Source organism: Urocitellus parryii, chromosome 7 (genome assembly GCF_045843805.1).
Source record: "Urocitellus parryii isolate mUroPar1 chromosome 7, mUroPar1.hap1, whole genome shotgun sequence".
Classification (NCBI taxonomy): Eukaryota; Metazoa; Chordata; class Mammalia; order Rodentia; family Sciuridae; genus Urocitellus; species Urocitellus parryii.
Genome location: NC_135537.1, coordinates 152,358,438 through 152,373,609, shown reverse-complemented (window position 1 = coordinate 152,373,609; position 15,172 = coordinate 152,358,438). Strand labels below are relative to the sequence as shown.

General features: G+C 53.3%; 1 protein-coding gene across 9 annotated transcripts in view; it reads left to right on the top strand.

The window, feature by feature from the left end:
- The window catches only part of Msi2 (musashi RNA binding protein 2), a 366,811-nt gene that overhangs the window by 291,624 nt on the left and 60,015 nt on the right, over positions 1 to 15,172 (top strand). For all 9 annotated transcript variants that reach the window (XM_077800895.1, XM_077800891.1, XM_077800892.1 and 6 more), the window contains exon 8: positions 2,072 to 2,154. In XM_077800895.1, coding sequence (XP_077657021.1) covers positions 2,072 to 2,154 — 83 coding nt within the window. The remainder of the gene's footprint in view (positions 1 to 2,071; positions 2,155 to 15,172) is intronic.

Genomic DNA, 15,172 nt, shown 5'->3' with positions numbered 1-15,172 from the left:
CCTGGTTGAGGAGGGCAGTGGGCGTGAACCTGGAGAAAGGTTCATTTCATATAACCCCATTGTGTATCTCCTGCCTGCCTCAGACCTCAGAGGTAACAGAGGACCCACCTTTTACCAGTGATGCTGGGTGAAATTTGTCCTCTTTGAGCCCCTATAGTGAATGCCTGTGTCTTCCTTATGGAAGGTCAGGTGTCCATCTTGTGTGTGACATGAGCTGGGCTGTGTGCCCTGGGAGCACTGGCCCAGTGTTTGGTGGGTAGTAACCACTGGCGCACACTGAAGGTCCTGACTACCTTTGGGTGGTGGTCCCAGCCTTCTGTTTTACTGGAGATTGTTTGAGAGCAGAGAGTGCTCATCTTTTCCTGAAGAAACTTGAAGAGTCTGCAAGAACTGTGTGTAAGGGCTCTGTGTATCAGCACCTCGTATTCCTGACAAGGTGTGGTGGAGTTGGATATGTGAGCCAGAAGGGACTTGGGAGAAGCGTTCTCCACCTTGGGTACCAGGTTGAGTGGGAAGCATCTGTTTTTCTCGTGGATAGAAAGCACTATGAGCATAATACAAAAAGTCATTCTGATTTTTTTTTTCTTCCTGTTTGGTGTGTCCAGCATTGCATTCAGCCAGATTTGGAACCTTGGGGAGGACAGTGTCTTGTGGGGGCTGCTATATGAGAGGACCCCGGCTTACCAACAGCACGAGTTTCCCAGTAGTTCAAGAGGCTGGAACTCCAAGATCAGGGACCAACATGGCTGGTTCTGGCGAGGGCTCACTTCCTGGCTTAGAGAAGACCGCTCTCTTGAGCCTCCCTTGGCAGACAGAAAGCTAGCTCCCTCATGGCTTTTGATAAGGACACTAAGCTTCTTTGTGAGGGCTCCATCCTCATGTCCTTATGATGGAATCAATTGGCAAAGGCCCCACCTTCTGACACTGTGGCACTGGGAAGTAGTGCCACATATGGACCAGGGGATAGGGAGGGACAGGCATATGGACAAGAGCACATTCAGTCCCTAGCAGAGAGCCGAATGTGTGGGCACCTCCTGTCCAGTCCCACCACCTAAATTTGCAGGTGCATAATGCGAGGCTCAGAGGGGAAGGGGCTCTCCAGGTTATCCAGAGACAAGATGCACAGTCGCAGCTGGAACCCAGGCCCTCTGGCTCCCTGGTGCGCCTGCACCTCTGCCTGGTTCCCTTCCCCATGTTGGTGCCAGCACTGCGCATATTCCATCCCATGCAGGGTGTGCCCCTCGTGCGGGTCTATGTGGGACCGCGGTGCTTACTGAGTCGGGTCACAGCTGCGGCCACATGCAGGAAAAGCGGTCGGGGGTGGGAAGAGAAAAAAGGAAGGGGCAGGAGGGTGGAGAGAGACTCTCAGGATGCTGAGCCGCGGTCGCCTGCCAAAATTCTTCAGTGCAGCTTGTCTAGCAAAGCCGGTCTCCAGCCGAGTAAATACAGTGGATAGCTGACGGCTGACAGCAGGCATCAAATAGCCTTAAACTGCCCCAAATCCGCAGCGCTTTTGAAGCGGCAGTAGAAAAAGGATGCCTGCGCAGAACAGAGGCCTGCAACTTTTAATAGTTTCTTCCAGGCCTCAGGATGTCCTGATGAGGTATTAGAGGAAGTAATTCAGGAAGAAAAGGACAAATAACCGCCTCCGTCTGGAGGCCGACCCGAGGGCTGACCATTCCAGCTCCCGGAAAGGGCCAGCGTGGCCCCGCAGTGATCCGCGAGGCTGCCGTTCGCCCACCCGCCTGCCTCTGCGCACAGAGCCGCAGGGCTCTGACCCTCGTAAATAACAGACAAGTCAATTTCGTGTTTGCTTCTGGGCAAATGTAAACCACACAGTGCCCGCTGCATGTGGGTGAAATCATTAACTTTTCCTCGCTGTTGGAAGGGAGCTGGGTACAAATTAGAATCCTTGCCTGGACTTCAAGGTCCTCCCAGGGACCCCGCCCACCCACCCCATCAGGAGCCTATCCTGACTGCAGGCTGTCAAGAGAAACCCCCCCCCCCAGGGCCTGCCCAGCCCAACTCACCCCACCTCTCTTGTTTTCTCTCTTCCTTCTTTTCCCTTCAGGGTTTGGCTTCGTCACTTTTGAGAATGAAGATGTTGTGGAGAAAGTCTGTGAGATTCATTTCCATGAAATCAATAATAAAATGGTAAGTCTGGGGGGATTGCTGTGATATGGGACACCCCTTCCCCAGCGCACACCGCTTGCCACCTGGCTGCACCCCACATCGTGTGCAGGCTAGGCAGGGGTGGGCACAAGGTCTGGCTAGAGTCTCAGGATTCAGCTCTGTGCGTGATGGCCATGGTTTAGCTCAGGGATGGATGTGCTCTTCTATAAAGGGCCAAATGGTGTTTTCAGCTCTGCAGCCACACAGCCGACTCTTAGAACTAATCACTCCTGAGTCATGGCACAGAAGCATCCATTGGCTGTATATCCCGTGAATAAGTGGAGCTGTGTTTCAATAAAGCTTTGTTTATAGATTTGGGTTTCATGGAAGTTTCCTGTGTTACCGTTTTATCTATTTATTTACTTATTCTTTATGTGTACGTGGTGCTGGGGATTGATCCCCTGCCTCACATATGCTAGGCAAGTTCTCTACCACTGATCTACATCCCCAGCCCACCAAATATTATCTTTTTTTTAACCATTTAAAAACATAGAAACCATTTTGACTCTTGGGCCTTGCAAGGACAGACAGGGGCACTGGATGTGGCCTGTGAGTTGTAGTTGGCTGACCCCTGGTTTACAATGTGCTTTCCATGCTAGTCTGTGGAGGAGCATATCCTAGATAGGAAGTTTACCAAACTAGTTCTCTTTGGGCCCAGCTGGGTAATTAACACCCCCTCCCCTGGTGGTCAATTAGACTGTGTCTGCCTTCAGGACCAGCTGCTTCCCTCCTTCCCTCTGGCTCTTTGAAGTTCCTTTTCCTGCCACAGCTGCCTCTTGAGGAGGGAGGAGGTTGGACTATGGGATCTGGGGAGCCAGGTAGGCCTCCCAGAGAAGTGGCCACCAGAGGGCGCCATGCCATGCAGTGTGTGCCTATTTGCTATCTCAGGCTCCTCTCTTCAAGTTGGGTAGGGGGTGAGAAACCCCTTCTTTGTGGGTTCTGGAACAAAATGCCATCCGCAAGTCCTCTGGTGCACCAGCATTTTGGTTGGCCAGCAAAGCTTCCAACCCTCAGAGAAGAGGGAGGGCAAATTCATGTTTCAGTCTCCACTGTAACTTTGATATTTTCTCCCTTTTGTCAAAGCATTCCTTGCTTCTGAAACATACATTTAGATATGAGTTGTATATTGGTCTGATGTGTGTTCACCAACTTTAAATTCAATAATAGAGCTTTTAGTGTGGATAAGATCAAAGCAATCTGCTTAGCATGTGGTGCTACAGGCCTGATTCAATATTTGACTTGCTAATTTTTTCCCAGGGCACTAAAATAATATTGTTCATATTGTTCCTAGCCATCATATGCATCTGAAATGAAAATACTCTTTTCTTTGCATACTGCATGTTGGAGACGTCAGTGCCTGCTTTAAAACAGGACCGAGGAGATAATACCCCTGGTCCCTTTGTAGGCTTTGTCCCTCAGATGCCAATGCCTTTCCATGGTACCTTTCTCTCTCATTAGGTCACTATTTGCTGTTTTTAAGACTAGAGAGACAGAGGACTTAAACCTGTGTGCAGTGCCTGGATGCCTTGTTTATCCTAGCCAGAGCATGCTACTGACAGGCTCCGCTGAAGGCTGCCTGGGCAGCAGGGAATAGAAGGAGCAGCGGAGAGTGCAGGCAGATGCCCTTCCTGTCCTGCCAGGACTTCACGGTTCATCGGGAAAGGCCCAGTGCAGGAAGAACAGCTCTGTGTGCCACCTGGAATGCAAATACAGCCTTTGACTATTGACAGGCTTGGAAATGAGCCTGAGACCCAGACAGGGAAGGACTTTATCCTCCTCACTATTCCAGTGGAGAAACTGAGGCCCCGGCTGCCCAGAGAGTGCAGGACCATAGGTCTTCAGTTTTAGTGTGATAAACTGTACAGTTGTCTGAGTGTGGGGTGAAAGGCAAAGCCTAGGTGACCAAGAGAAGCCAGAGAAGTTTGTGGCCATTTCTTTTCCGCCCACATTAGGTGACTCTTCCACTCAGGTGGGTGTTAACTTTGGCAGGTGTGAGTAACTGGTGAGTCTGGTGTAAAAGTTTCTGTCTTCTTTTGAATCTGGGGCTAGTACATGCTCTTTAAGAGGTAAGCCAGAAATGGAAGTAGACAAAGAGGAGGAAGCAGGGCAGAGTGACTAGGATCCCGATGCCCAGCCCAGCCCCACCAACTATGGGCCCCAAGGGGGGGAATTTGGAGGTAGGCAACTGGACATAAATAAAGCAGGGCTAGCAACAGTGCCACCTCTTTGGGTCATTGGAGGTGGGAGATGCTATGAACACAGAGTTTTGCATGAAGCCTGTCTCGGGGCACAGGCTTGATGAACATGAGCTCTTGCCATTGTCCAGGTCACCTGTCTCTGAAAGATCTTCCTCCAGCCAGCGCCCCCTCCTCTGAAAAAGGGTGGGATTGAAAGGGGATTGGTAGAGGAGCCTGCATCCTGAGTTGCCTTGAATTCTCTACTGAGACCCAAAAAAAGGAAATGCATTTATACTCTGCTATGGGCAGAATTCAAATGAGAGATCCAGAAAGGCAGAGAACTTGGAGACCACCAGCCAGAAGCCCTGGTGGCTGCTGGAATGTTCGTAGTGTGTTTGGTACGCTGGAAGGTGCTGTGACAATGGAAAGGCCAGTCTCTTACAGCCCTCGCTATCTCCCTGGGTCTCAGAGGAGCTGGCAGGTGGCTGTGCCCCTCTCAGCATCCTGCAGTGGAGGGTATTCTGATATTCCTACTAGGAGAGGTCTCATGGCTGATGAGTCACAGAGGTTGGATTTGAATCCAGATCTTTAATTCAATCATGTGTGCCCAGCACTTGGTAGACGATGAGTAACTGTGGAATGAATAAAGGACTCAGTGAGGGTTCCCATGACAGTGAGGCACGTCATAGCCACTGAAGCCATTTCCAGGCTAATCCCGTTGATAAGTCTCCCAGGCATTTTTAAAACAGAGGGCCTTTCGGTACCATCCAACCAACCAGAGCAGGCCCTAGCGCTCCTGCTTGCTGAGGCCCAGGATAGCTGTCTTCCGGAAGCTGGGATCATAAGACTTCATCCCCTCACTCCCTGTGCAGGCCTCAAGAAGGTGTGAGGTCTCTAGGACGGGGCAGGGGGACGTCCAGAAAGGCCCAACATGTTGCTTTACGTATCTTATTTGATGATCATGTCCATTCTGATGTAGTCATTACCCCTATTTTACAGATAGGGAAGGCAAGGCAGAGAGAGATTGCAAGCTCACATAGTCAGTAAGTGGCAGCCCCAGAATTCAGGGCCCGAAAGCCGTCCTCCAGAGCTCAAGTGTGTATGGCCAGGCCATCCTTCATGTCTGGGCTGAAGGAGACTCTAAAGTTCCTCTTGTTGGCCTCTGGGCCGCCCATGGCCAGTCAGTGTCCTTTCCTTTCCTCCTCAGCCCTATTGTGGCCCAGGTTTTTCCTTGATCTTCTAGAAGAAGGGCAGAGGAGACAAGCTCCCTGGGGGCCCGATTCCTGGCTAGGGAGAAGGGCCAAGTTGGGGGCTGACGGGGTCCCAGTCAGCCACGGATCTCTCAGCCTCTTCCTCCACTGGCACAGAGTCGCCAGTGGCAAGGGACAGGGGCGGGAAGCTACCTGCCACCTGAGCTCAAGGCCCAACCCTGCGAGAGTGAGACTCAGCCCCAGCCAGAGGAAAATGCAAATGTGGCTCTTTATCAATAAACAGGCACAAATGCACTCATGGAGTGATGCTCTGAGAGCGGTCCTCTCTGGCCACTCCGTGAGCCCCATGGCGGGTGCAGCTAATAATGCCTCCCGCCGTTTCCCCCTGATTGAAACAGCCCCTGAGCAGCAGGGACACTTGCTTGATTAGTCGCCAGAGCCCAGCCTTCAGGCAGCTTCCGAGGAGCCGGGCAGCTGCAGGGAGGGAGGTGGGAATTGACAAAGAGCCAGCTCCAGGTTTCCTCAGAGGCCTGGCACGGCCTTCCCCAAAAGGACGTCAGGGAGGTGCCTGGGTAGAGCCTTCTAGACTTGGCTCAGCAGAAGGGATGAGTGTTTAGGAGCCATGCCCTCTCCTGTCTGTCCTCATAGCATCCTGAGCAGGGGTCCTGTTCCCCCCGACTGTGGGACACGAGAGCTCAGAACGAAGAAGGGCCTGCTACAGTGGGACAGTTCTGAGTGGCAGTGCTAGATCTGAACCCGTGCCAGTCTGGCTCCAGACTCTGCTCTTCCCGCTCTACCCTGCTGCCATCTTGGCAAACGTATTATTTAAAAAATCTGGGTTGATAACTGACTATGAGGAAGAGATTTTATTCACTTCATAGAAGGGCTATTACAGGATTCCTTTAGTCCTTTTTCTTATTCCTTTAAGGTGGTCAGGTTTTCAGAAATTTGCTAAGCAACTGGTGGGTACCACTAGTTTGGTGGCCTATTGTCTTTAAATGAAAGGAGACCTGGCCCTGGTGGTCAGCAGGTGGACGTGTCCCAGCAGTTTGGCAGCCTCTGGAAGCTGGCCTGGGCCCACCCAGACCCCTGAGTCAGGAGCTGCACGCTGACAAGCCCCTGGTGATTTGTGTGCACATTAAAGTCTGAGAAGCGCCAGGCGAGGATCGTTGCTAATGATGGATAACGTGGGAGCTGTGGGTAATAAATCGTTCATCCAGCGTCAGAAAGAAGGTAGCTGGGAGGGAGGGGAGTGTGGAGCTGGGGCAAGCCTGGCCTCGCTGGGCCTGGCACTGGATCCCCAGGCCTGTCTAGTGCTCTGAGCATCGCCAATGTATGAGGCACAGCTGTAGGCTGGCTTCCTGATAAAGTGCCCGTGTCCTGGTCCCCTCGTTGGGACCTGCTGGGTCATGTAGAGGCACTGAGAGGTTTGGAACCCAAGACTGAATCTGAGGGTTCACCACTGGTTTTCTGTGACCACCACTGAGTCCCCAACGTGTCTGCATCTGGTTCCTTTTCTGCAAAATTGTGAACACAGAATTGCTGCCTGCTACAGCTCCTCTAAGGCCTTGATTCAGGTCCTGTCTCGCCTGCTCGGTTGCTGCATCTATAATCTGGAAGGCTTGGGAGAGTCAGGCGTGCTGAAAACCACTTGGTAACAGCAAGTGACCTCCACTTGGCCTAAGCCAGGGGCCAACCGACTTTCTGTAAAGGGCCAGATAGTAAATATTTGAGACTTTGAGTGCCATATGGTCCCTGCACAGCTATTCAGCTCTGCCATTGTAACCAAACAGAACCACAGACAATATGCAAATGAGCAGGCGTGGCTGCCTTCAAATAAAACCTTATTTACAAAAACAGGCGGCAGCCAGCCCGATTTGGCCTGCTGGCCATGGTTTGCAACTCTGGGCCTAAACCAATCAAGCAGGAAGCCAGCCAGTTTCGGGGGCTGCTTGTCTCCAGGGGCCAGGTTCACTACTGAATAGTGTTTTATTAGACAGAGGCAAAGAAGAGAGGGGAACCCCAGACAGACACCGGGGCTTGGGATAGCAGCCTGTGGGAAGCTCAGGGCCTTGATTCTTAGGACCCCCCTAAGCTCTGAGCAGGAGGAAGTACAGCACAGGGGTGTTGCCAACTGAGAGGCCTTGTTGGCACAGAGTGCCACAAACCCTCCCACAGTTCACTGCCACTTTGTGACCTTGGGCAAGGTGACTTCCTGTCAGTCAGGCTCTCTAGCTGCTCTTACAGAAAGGGGCATTGTAACTGCCTGGCTCAGAGAGTGCAGTGACTTAGGGTCTGTAAAGGGTTTGGAACAGCCAGGCCACGGCACCCTCCACCAAAGGGGTAGATGTTTAGTGTAGTCACCTTGGTTCTCAGAACCATCCTGAGTGGACCTATATGGAATCCCTGGGAGGGAGGGTGGCAGGGAGGTGCTTGTCAGGTAAGAAGTGAGTAGCATGCAGGCCATGGGCCCAGGCAGGGCTGGTCCCAAGTACCCCAATTGGAGGGGACACTGTCAGTGCCTCTGAGCACAACAGAAGCACCCTGAGACCTTCTCGATCCCAGCAAGCTGAGTCAGACTCTTCAGCCACATCCTCCTTTGGGGAAGTTCCAGAAAAAGCACTTCCAGGAGCGAAGCCTGGGGAGATCTCAGGCCTGCCCTCTTCTGCTCAGGACACACCTCGGGACTGGGCCTCAGACAGGGCTCTGGAGAGGGAGGGCCAGGAGGATGAGCGAGGAGAGTCCGGAGCTGGCCTCTGGGTCTCAGGACTTTGGTGCTGGGAAGGAGTCATCCCAGGCCAGGTGGGCTTGAGGGCCTCAGCCCCTGGCAGAGTGCAGGATGACTGGGCTCCCGCCAGCGCTCCTCCGCATCCCCCAAGACCGAGAACTCTGCTGGGAACCGGCCCCACAGCGGTGGGGGGGTGTGTGTGATGTGGGTGGGATTAACTGGGCTTCTGTGTTCACCCTCCTGTTTGTAGCATGGCTCTCACTCGTGAGCTAATTTTAGCCATCCATTCTGCTTCTGTTGCCATTTATAAAATGAGAATGTCAAATGCAATATTAAACAAGCAGGATGAAGGCAGAAAAGGAAATGCCAGAGAGGCATTTAATAAATGAATCCCGTGTTTACGTGGGAGAGGGAGAGATCCTGCGCCCACGCGTCACACACGCATGCAGGCGCGGACTGTTTGTGTGCAGGCAGAGTTAATGGGAGCAGAGTGATTTGTGTGTTGGGGCCCCTGGAGGAGGGATGGAGGGAGCTGGGTGGAGGGGGTCAGGGCGTGTTGCTCTTTAGGCAGAAGTCGCTTGTCCTGCAGGGAGGGGGCACCCAGGTGTGTGAGTCCTGGCCAAGTCTACACAGAGAAAGCCATGGTGGGTGGGTGTCCTGCGCCTCTGGACACCTGATGCCACTAGCTGACCGGGTCCAGGATTGTGAGGGGAGAGCAGAGAGACCAGGCAAAGCCCACCAGGGGCTGGAGTAGACGCCCACTTCCTCTCCTGGCAGGATTTGGGCACCTGCTGGAGGCTGAATTTTCTTTTCACTTTGAAACGCCCTTGCAGGTGCCCAGGAATCAAGAGAACAGCTGCTGCTGCCACCGTCAGCTTTTTCTCCAAATACTGTAGCCTGCAAGGCTCCCTTAGCACACCTTGCTGATGCATGGTGTGGGGACTACCTGGCTGGCAGGTGGGGGAGGCTAGGACAAAGGCTGACCATGGGGGAGGGGTAGCTGTTCTCCTTTTCACTCCTGTCTCTTGGATTGGCATGAACACCTGAGCTGGCATTATCACCCTCAGAGAGACTCACCTGGGCTCTGTGTGGAGCAGGGTCAGGGATGTCTCAGCCAACTTGGTGCAGGGCAAGCACTGTGTAGGCTCAGCTCCAACAGCCCCGTGGGGTAGGCACTACTGTCACTCTCACTTACAGATGAGAACGCTGAGTGCGGAGAGAGAAGTTAGCTGCTCTTAGTTCAGGGAGGTGGCAGGTGCAGCAGAGAGTTAGAGCTGGGGGACTTGGCCACTGGGAGACACTGCTTCATGATGGACGAGGCCCCTGCTTGCCCTCCGATCGGGGCAGGGTTGGGGGGGGGATGCAATTAGTGGGGGTCTTGGACGGTATTGGGGACCAGCTCCTCTCTACCTGTTGCCAAACTCTGAGCACCCCCCAGGGAAGAGCCACATCCCCAATGTTCCCATCCGTGTCCACACTCAGCCTGCCTGCCTGGTAAATAGTAGGTGCTTAATATTATTAGTTTATGACCTACTTCACTTTGCCATCACTGATTTTAATAAAACACTGAGCAGAGGAAACAGTGGATGAAATTAATTCTATAAGTGGTAAAGAAATTAATTCTGGAAGCTGGAGTCGGGGATGGTTTCGTGGGAGAAATAGCATCCAGTTGAGCCTGGAGGCTGAGGAGACAGGGGCAGGGAGGGAATGAGAGGGCAGGACCCAGAAGAGGGAGCAGAGATTTTGAAGTTGGGGACCTGCATTTGAATCCTGGATTTGCCTGTGACTGTGGGCAGGACACTCTGCCAAGCCTTGTTTCCTTGTCAACAAGGGGACTAATGATGAGGAAATCAGTGCATCGAGGGAACAGAGAGTAGGAGACGTCCCTTGAGGACCCTGTGTGCCTGTCCCTGTGCTTGATAGCCACCGTGTATGTATGTAAGATAACCTGTGAAGATCTCCCGAATGCTACATATGTACTCACGTACACAGGCGTGTTGTGACGTAGCACGTGGGTGGGGCGCAACAAACTCTGCTCCTTCCTCCCCAGAGGGATCCTGCTGAGTCAGGATCCTAAATCCCATAGGACTCCTGGTGCTTGTCACTAGTGGGTCCCGGCTATTTGTGACAGGTATGTGTCCTCTGAAGATAGATGTTCTTGCTGGCTGCCGCCACCTCCTGTGCTGGCATTTCCATTGCTGTGTGCACAGTAATTCTTCCTCCACAGACTCTGGGGTCCATGCCCACAAGGGGCTTTGGTGCTTGGTCTAGTGCTGGACAGTGCCTTGCTTGCCTGGGGAGAGAGAAGAGGGACAGAACACAGAACTGTCTTGCGCTCACCTTCCAGTGTCACCAGAGCCAGCTGGGAAGCCCAGCTGAGCTTGCAGAGGGCAGAAGGGCTGGTGCCATGGGAGAGGTTCTGCAGAATGGTTAACTGTCCTTCCCCTGCTGGATTCCAGGGCCAGGGCTTCTCAGCGTAGCTGTCAGGATTTTCAGGAGTGAAATCACTGTCCCTCACCCTAACCAATGACTTTGTCTCAAAGACTTGCCGTTCCCAAGCCCTGTACTCACCTGGTTGTGAACCTATCCTGCCTCTGGCCCTGGGTGAGAAGAGAATCTTGATGGATTTGGAACCTTGTGAGAGACATTAGGACTGAGAAGAGGTGACCTAACTCTGAAAGCCACACAGAGAGTTGTGGCCAATATGTATCTCAAGCAGGAATACCACGTGCAAAGAAGAAAGCCTCAGGTCCTGCCTTCCTTCCTTCTCCAGGCCCTCTGTGCCTTTCCTGGGGGGACATGTCGGTGCACGTGCCACCACTCACATGGCTGCTCCGTACTCACCTCTGCTGCTGGCCTGACCAGCGTCCTGGTTGTGAGACCTGAGCAGCTGCATGTGCCCTTTAACTGTTCTGGTTAATGGCTTTGCTGTTGCCATCTTGAAACTCTTAGCAGTTGTTGAACCAGGGTCCCCTCATCTCCTGTAGCGTTCTGTAGCTGGCCCTGCTCCGGGTGCGCTCTAGGTCAGGCATAGTGCCAGCCCACCCTGGTGGAGCGAAGGCTGGTTTAAGGAGCTCACCTTGGGCATGACTTCCTGACCCTGCAAGTTCCCTGAAGGCAGATCTCTGAATCTTGGTAATGAACCTGTAAGAGCCCCACAAAGAATCTTGCTTTCCAAGGGGTCTCTCAGAGATGGACAAGCAGGGCAAGAGGGAGTAACTGGGAAGAAGAGGGGCCGTGGCTGCCGAGAGGCTGGTGGGCAGATGGCAGTGTGTGGTCTTGGGATGCGAGGCTGGCACACTGCTGCCTCTGGCTTTGGACTCTAGTCAAGGTCCCGAGTTTCTGCACTTGGGTTAGTCAAGGTCCTGAGTTTTTGCACTTGGGTGTCTTCTCCCCTTCCCTTCCCCATCTCCTTGGACTGAGCTAAAGATCTAATGGCCAGAGGAGATCTCAGTCAACATCGGGCCTCAGAGAAGCAGTGTTCACCTGCAGGCCACCAGAGCTGACTGCAGAGGAGATGCAGCCTGATCACTGGCAGGCCTGGCCGGGCTGTTGGATCTCTCAGGAAGTGCCGTGAAAGGAAGGTACCACCTTGGAAACCACAAGACACCCTCCCTGAGCCCTCCCCTCCCCCAAGAGGCCTGGTCCTCTGCTCCCCTCCCTTCCCTTCAACCAGACAGCCAGACGGTCAAGGTCGATGTCTGCAGTACTGGGGAATTCTATCCTTTGAAATAGGCCCCTCTCTTCCTGGAGGAGCAAATAGTTCCTAACAGGACCTGTTTGCAGTGAGAGATGAAGCTGCAAACACAGGCCTCTTCAGGCCAGACAGAGCCTCCTTGTCTTGGGGGTGCATCAAGGCCACGGGTGCAGTGCTTGGGTTTCCCACCGGCCCCCCAGGCTGCGTGCTGACTGGGGCCCTGTGTGTAGAGACCAGGAGAGACAAAAGCCTTTTCACTTCGCAGGGCTTGGCATTCCTCTCTGACTACCCGCCTCTCCCCCAAACACACCCTGGCAGTGAGCTTGCCTCTTCAGGGCCTTCAGATTGCTTGGGCAGGAGTGGCCACTCAGAGCGCCTGCAGGGAAGCCATGCCCTCAGAAGCTCCCGCACCTTCCCTGAAAGCCAATGCCAAGCATCCCCCCGGGGAGAGGGTGTAGTATAGGGGTTGCTCCCCAGCATGAGCCGTGGGTGTAGGCAGACCTGGGTTCAAATCCCAGCCCTGCCCCACAAGTACTGATCTGGACTATTGGCTAGGTGTCTGAAATCTGGGCCTTGGTTTCCAGTTTTAGAAGATGAATATATATAGCTATAACGGGCATTATTGGGTTCATTGACAAAAAGGTAAATTATTGTATCAGCATTAATTGTCCTGACATGGATAACTCAGCTGTGGTTTCCCAAGAAAATGCCCTCATGTATAGGAAATGCGAACCATGATGTGTGTAACTTACTCTCAAATGGGAAAAAAATACAACCTATGGATATAGACTTAGTGTGTAAATGGTAAGGCAGAAGTGACCCAGTGTTAGCAGTGGCTGAATCGGGTGAAGAGCACTCAGTACAAGAAGCCCCTTACTAAGTTGCTTTGGATGGTGATGGGAAGAGGTCCCCTCGCCCAGATAAGCAGCATGCACAAGGGTGTAGTGACCACAGGTGCAGGCTCACAGCAGGCCCTGATGTGTTGTCTGTAGGAGCTTCCTGTCCAGGGGTAAAGGACTTCCACTGGGTCCCTGTCCTAAAACCATAACCACAGGGAATTCAAGGAATCCAGCCCTTCCCTTCCCTCCAAGGCCAGTTTGTCAAGTAAGGCAGCAGATGAGGAAAAGGAAATTTTTAAACAAATCCCATCCACACTGGGGGAGTTGACACGTCCATGGCATTCGCCCCTGGTGTGGGGTTGTCTTGTGGCTTTGCCAGCTGTGGGATTTGGAAATGGAGGCCTAGTCTTTCTGGTGTGAGCAGCTGGGCACAAGAGGGCCTCTGAGGCTTCTCACAAGCACAACTCTCTGTAGAAGATCCTGCTCCGTTTCTTGCCTGCTGATCCCACTGCTATCTTCAGTTGCCGATAGAAACGGTGGCAGTGCCGCCATTGTGAAAAGTGGTTGTTGGGGGGAGACTCAGGGCTAGACTTGCACGTGTTCCTTCCTCCAGACTTTGCCACCAAGGCTGCCCTGTGCAAAGCACTTGGGGAGGGTGCTTTTCCTTCCCGTCTGAGTGCTAGGAGCATTTTACCATAAAGAGGGGTCTTAGCTGGTGGTGTGGAGACAGCTGGAGCAAGAGGCCAGGCCACCGTGAGGACCACCTGTTTCTGATGATGACTGCAGGGAGCCTGGCAGGCCGCTCTGGGGCTGCAGTGGGAAGGGGAGCACCATGTCCTGCCCTCTTCCCTATGGTAAGAGCAGCCCTCCATGCCCACTGCCCTAAGAACCCAGACAGCCGAATACCAGGGTACAAGTAATGTGTCCCCTGCCCTGCCTGCTCACAGCCCTTCATTGGTCTCATATGAGAGCCGTCTCCAAGATGGCACCTACTGTCTTGGCCTCCTGGTATTCATGCCCTTGTGCATTTTCCTCCCACAAGGGATCTAGGCTGGCCCAGTGGAACCAGGAGATGGTGGAAGTGGCTTGGGGTGAATCCCAAGTCGAGGTTAGGAGGAGCCTTACAGCTTCTGCCTGAGTCGTTCCAGAATGCCCGTGCTTGGGACGTTCCCTGTTCCCTCGCGGTTCTTAGCTGCCACGCTGTGAGAGGACCACATGCCCTGGAGAAGCTGTGGGTGGTGCCCCTGTCAGCACTTGGGCTTCCAGCATAGTCGAGGTTTTCCCTGGCTTCAATCCTGGCCACCATCCAACCACAGCTCCGTGAGAGACCACAGTGAACTCAGAACCACAAGGAAGAATGATCCGTGGTCGCTCGAAGCCGCTGAGCTTGGAGCAGTTGACAATCTGGAACGTGTGGGTAGCCAGAGGACCCGAGTCCGAGACCAGGGCCCAGGAGTCGGCTGGTTTCTCCCAGTTGGTGTCCAACTCTACCCCCTGGTTATCATGCCAAGTTCTCTGGCTTTTCCCCGGGGAGGAAGACCCAAATGTGGTTTAACTCCAGATGCTGCTGAATGACAAGCCCAGAGGTATCGAGGGGCAGTTCGGTGTGTGAATACTTGCATTCATCTTCAGAGAACAAGACAGGCCGTGCCGGCTCTTTTTCAATAGAATGAGTGCTCTCGGAGGTAGAGGCTGACCTTGTTCATCATCGTGTCCCCCAAAGCCTCACTCTTACCAGGCACAAGTTCCTCTGCATGGTTGAATTCATTTAGCCTGGACCTCTAGGAGGAGGGGGGCAGTGTGGGCAGGCCTTCTGGTCCGGAGAAATCTTTTGAGAAGCCTTCAGTACAGACCAAGCGCCCTGCTGTGACCGCTGCCTCTCCCTGTCGCTCAAATGCCCAGGAAGGGCCTGGGATCCCCCAGAGAGTGCGTATGCCATGGCCCCTGGCCTCAGGGAGCACTTACCATTGACACAGCAGGTGGTTGACAGAACTCTTGTGGCCGGTGCTGCCCAAAGCGACACCAGCAAAGATAGAGCAGAATTAAACAGAGCCGCCAGCCCTGTTCGCTGAGAGGAAGAGTAGGTGGGTTTGTTTAAAATACTCCCATTACAGTCAGTTAACCTTTATGTTCCCTAAATGAAAATTGTATAAACCTGAAATTTTCGTTGATCAGGTTGCCTAGGAACCAGCAGCAGGTTTTCATAAGACAATGGAATAGATTGTCACCGATAGGGCTATTAGGAAGCAAGCTGGTTAGCGGTATTATTCCCCATCCTGGTGTTGGCGTTAGGTAATTATCTCTCTGCCTGTGCAGGGCACGCCCACCTTCCCAGGCTGGGGCAGGTT